This window comes from Sphaeroforma arctica, assembly GCF_001186125.1.
Source record: "Sphaeroforma arctica JP610 unplaced genomic scaffold supercont1.818, whole genome shotgun sequence".
Lineage (NCBI taxonomy): Eukaryota > Ichthyosporea > Ichthyophonida > Sphaeroforma > Sphaeroforma arctica.
In genome coordinates this window covers 38,540-40,337 of record NW_014039740.1, presented here as the reverse complement: position 1 = coordinate 40,337, position 1,798 = coordinate 38,540, and the positions used below count along the sequence as shown (strand labels likewise).

General features: G+C 37.8%; 1 protein-coding gene across 2 annotated transcripts; it reads right to left on the bottom strand.

The window, feature by feature from the left end:
- Positions 1 to 549: 549 nt before the first annotated feature.
- SARC_08745 lies at positions 550 to 1,381 on the bottom strand (the record flags this gene model as incomplete). Of its 2 annotated transcripts, XM_014297267.1 has the most annotated exons (3): positions 1,322 to 1,381; positions 977 to 1,100; positions 550 to 807 (listed from the first exon to the last, which is right to left on the bottom strand). In XM_014297267.1, coding segments are annotated over exons 2-3 (368 nt in total), but the record flags the coding sequence as incomplete, so codon positions are not given. The 2 variants fall into 2 exon arrangements, with proteins under 2 accessions (XP_014152742.1, XP_014152743.1); XM_014297268.1 differs by lacking the exon at positions 1,322 to 1,381 and having other exon boundaries at positions 977 to 1,195.
- Between the last annotated feature and the right edge of the window lie 417 nt (positions 1,382 to 1,798).

Here is a 1,798-nt window from a genome sequence, read left to right as displayed (position 1 = left end):
GTAATTGTATGTGTATGTTGTAAATATACATAATATGTTTACACATATGTGTGGGTTTTGGTATGTTTTTGGTTCCCGATACGCACGGGTATATTTTGAAGTGGAATGTATGTATAATGTGGAGATGCATGAACGTATTTTATATACGAACAAATAGAAAATAGCAAGCAAAAATGATTTGTTCTTGTTGGTAAGCTACAGATCTTTATGTACATACTCGAAAGTATACCATGAGGACACTTTATATTTGCACTCGTCGGATACACTTACATTTTGAGCATGAATAGAACTACTTCAAAATTGGCATTGATTAGTTGATGCAGTTAATTCTCCGTCCATAGGTGCACGTATAAAATATCTTTCAAAAATATAACATGATCGTACTGGTACTTATTCTTACCACACAACTGTTCGATACTGGCTGTGCTGTGTATGTAGTGGGGTAGTAGGAACTCAGATGCAACTCGTCAACAATTTGAACGCGAGCAATACGATATATTGACTGAAGAGTCCATTGTGAAGGGGCATAGAAACGTAGGTCTCACTTACTTCATAGTTTTCTTCAAGGTGCCTCTTCGTCCTATGCTAGGACTTTCTGAGTCCATACTAATATTGTCACATTGGCTTCTACGTGCGGGTGTCCTTTCCCCAGCGCTTGGGGTATATTCACCTTGAAGCGAAGTAGCACACACTGATTTTGGTCTTGGGGTTGCGACTTTCCTGGCTTCTTCCTCTTCTAAATGAGCATTCATTGCAGCTAGAATGTCCTTTTTATTCTTCAGATTGATCGACACTTCCCTAATACAACTGTAATATGAAGTAGAGCGGATGAATATCTCCTAAGGCAAAAATGAATTTCTTAAGTTTTTAGGTGCGGACGTTGTGTATTTTCTTCAGCTCATTTCCAGTGAGGTCTGGATAAAGCAACGATACAGAATCAAAATTTTGTCGAATTTCTTGGGAATGCACATCATACCTTCTTTGCTGCTTAAGCATAGCTCTCTTCTCAGTTAAAGACAACGATACGGAGCGACTCCGACCCGAAGCACCTTGCGGTACACTTGTTACTCGAACATCAGTTTGCATCGTGAAGTGATTCGCTATTTATACAGAGTATGGTTGAAGCACAATGTGTATATATTTGCTGTTTATTGAAGGAATAAAACGTACAGAATGATGAAGGGTAGGGAAAATGAACACACAAATTTACATCTTTTTACACATATACATATGAGATAATTATATATATTATAGGAATTGTCATCGCTGCCTATAAAAATATCGAGAAGTTTGAAGTATACCGTAAAACTTGAATCCATACCTCTACACGACCAATCGTGAATAGAGTCAAATGCCTCTAGACTCCCCCGAGTGATCAAACTGATAACAGTTAACACAAGTGATAAGAGAATATAATTGGGCGCGATATCATATTCATATTTTATCAGCAAAAAAATATACTTTGTTTTTTACCCTCATCAGGTTTTTATTTTTTAACCCCGGTCTATCCTAGCTCCTGCCCCGGCCCCCGGCCCGTGTAACTATTTTTTTTGCGCAGAACTGTTTCACTCTGATATATTTATTTCTTGCAAGCTGTCAAGCGACAACTCGTCAGATTCAAGTGTCAACTGTCAAGTGCTTATAATACTGTCACCAACTCGTGTTTTTTTTCTTCTTCTTGTCCTTCTCTCTTGTGTGAGCAACTGCAGTCTGCAGTCTGCACGCCATAGCAAAGTAAATATTTATGTATTGTAGGTGTATGTGGAGTTAGTATAAAACGTTTCTTTTTTAAANAATA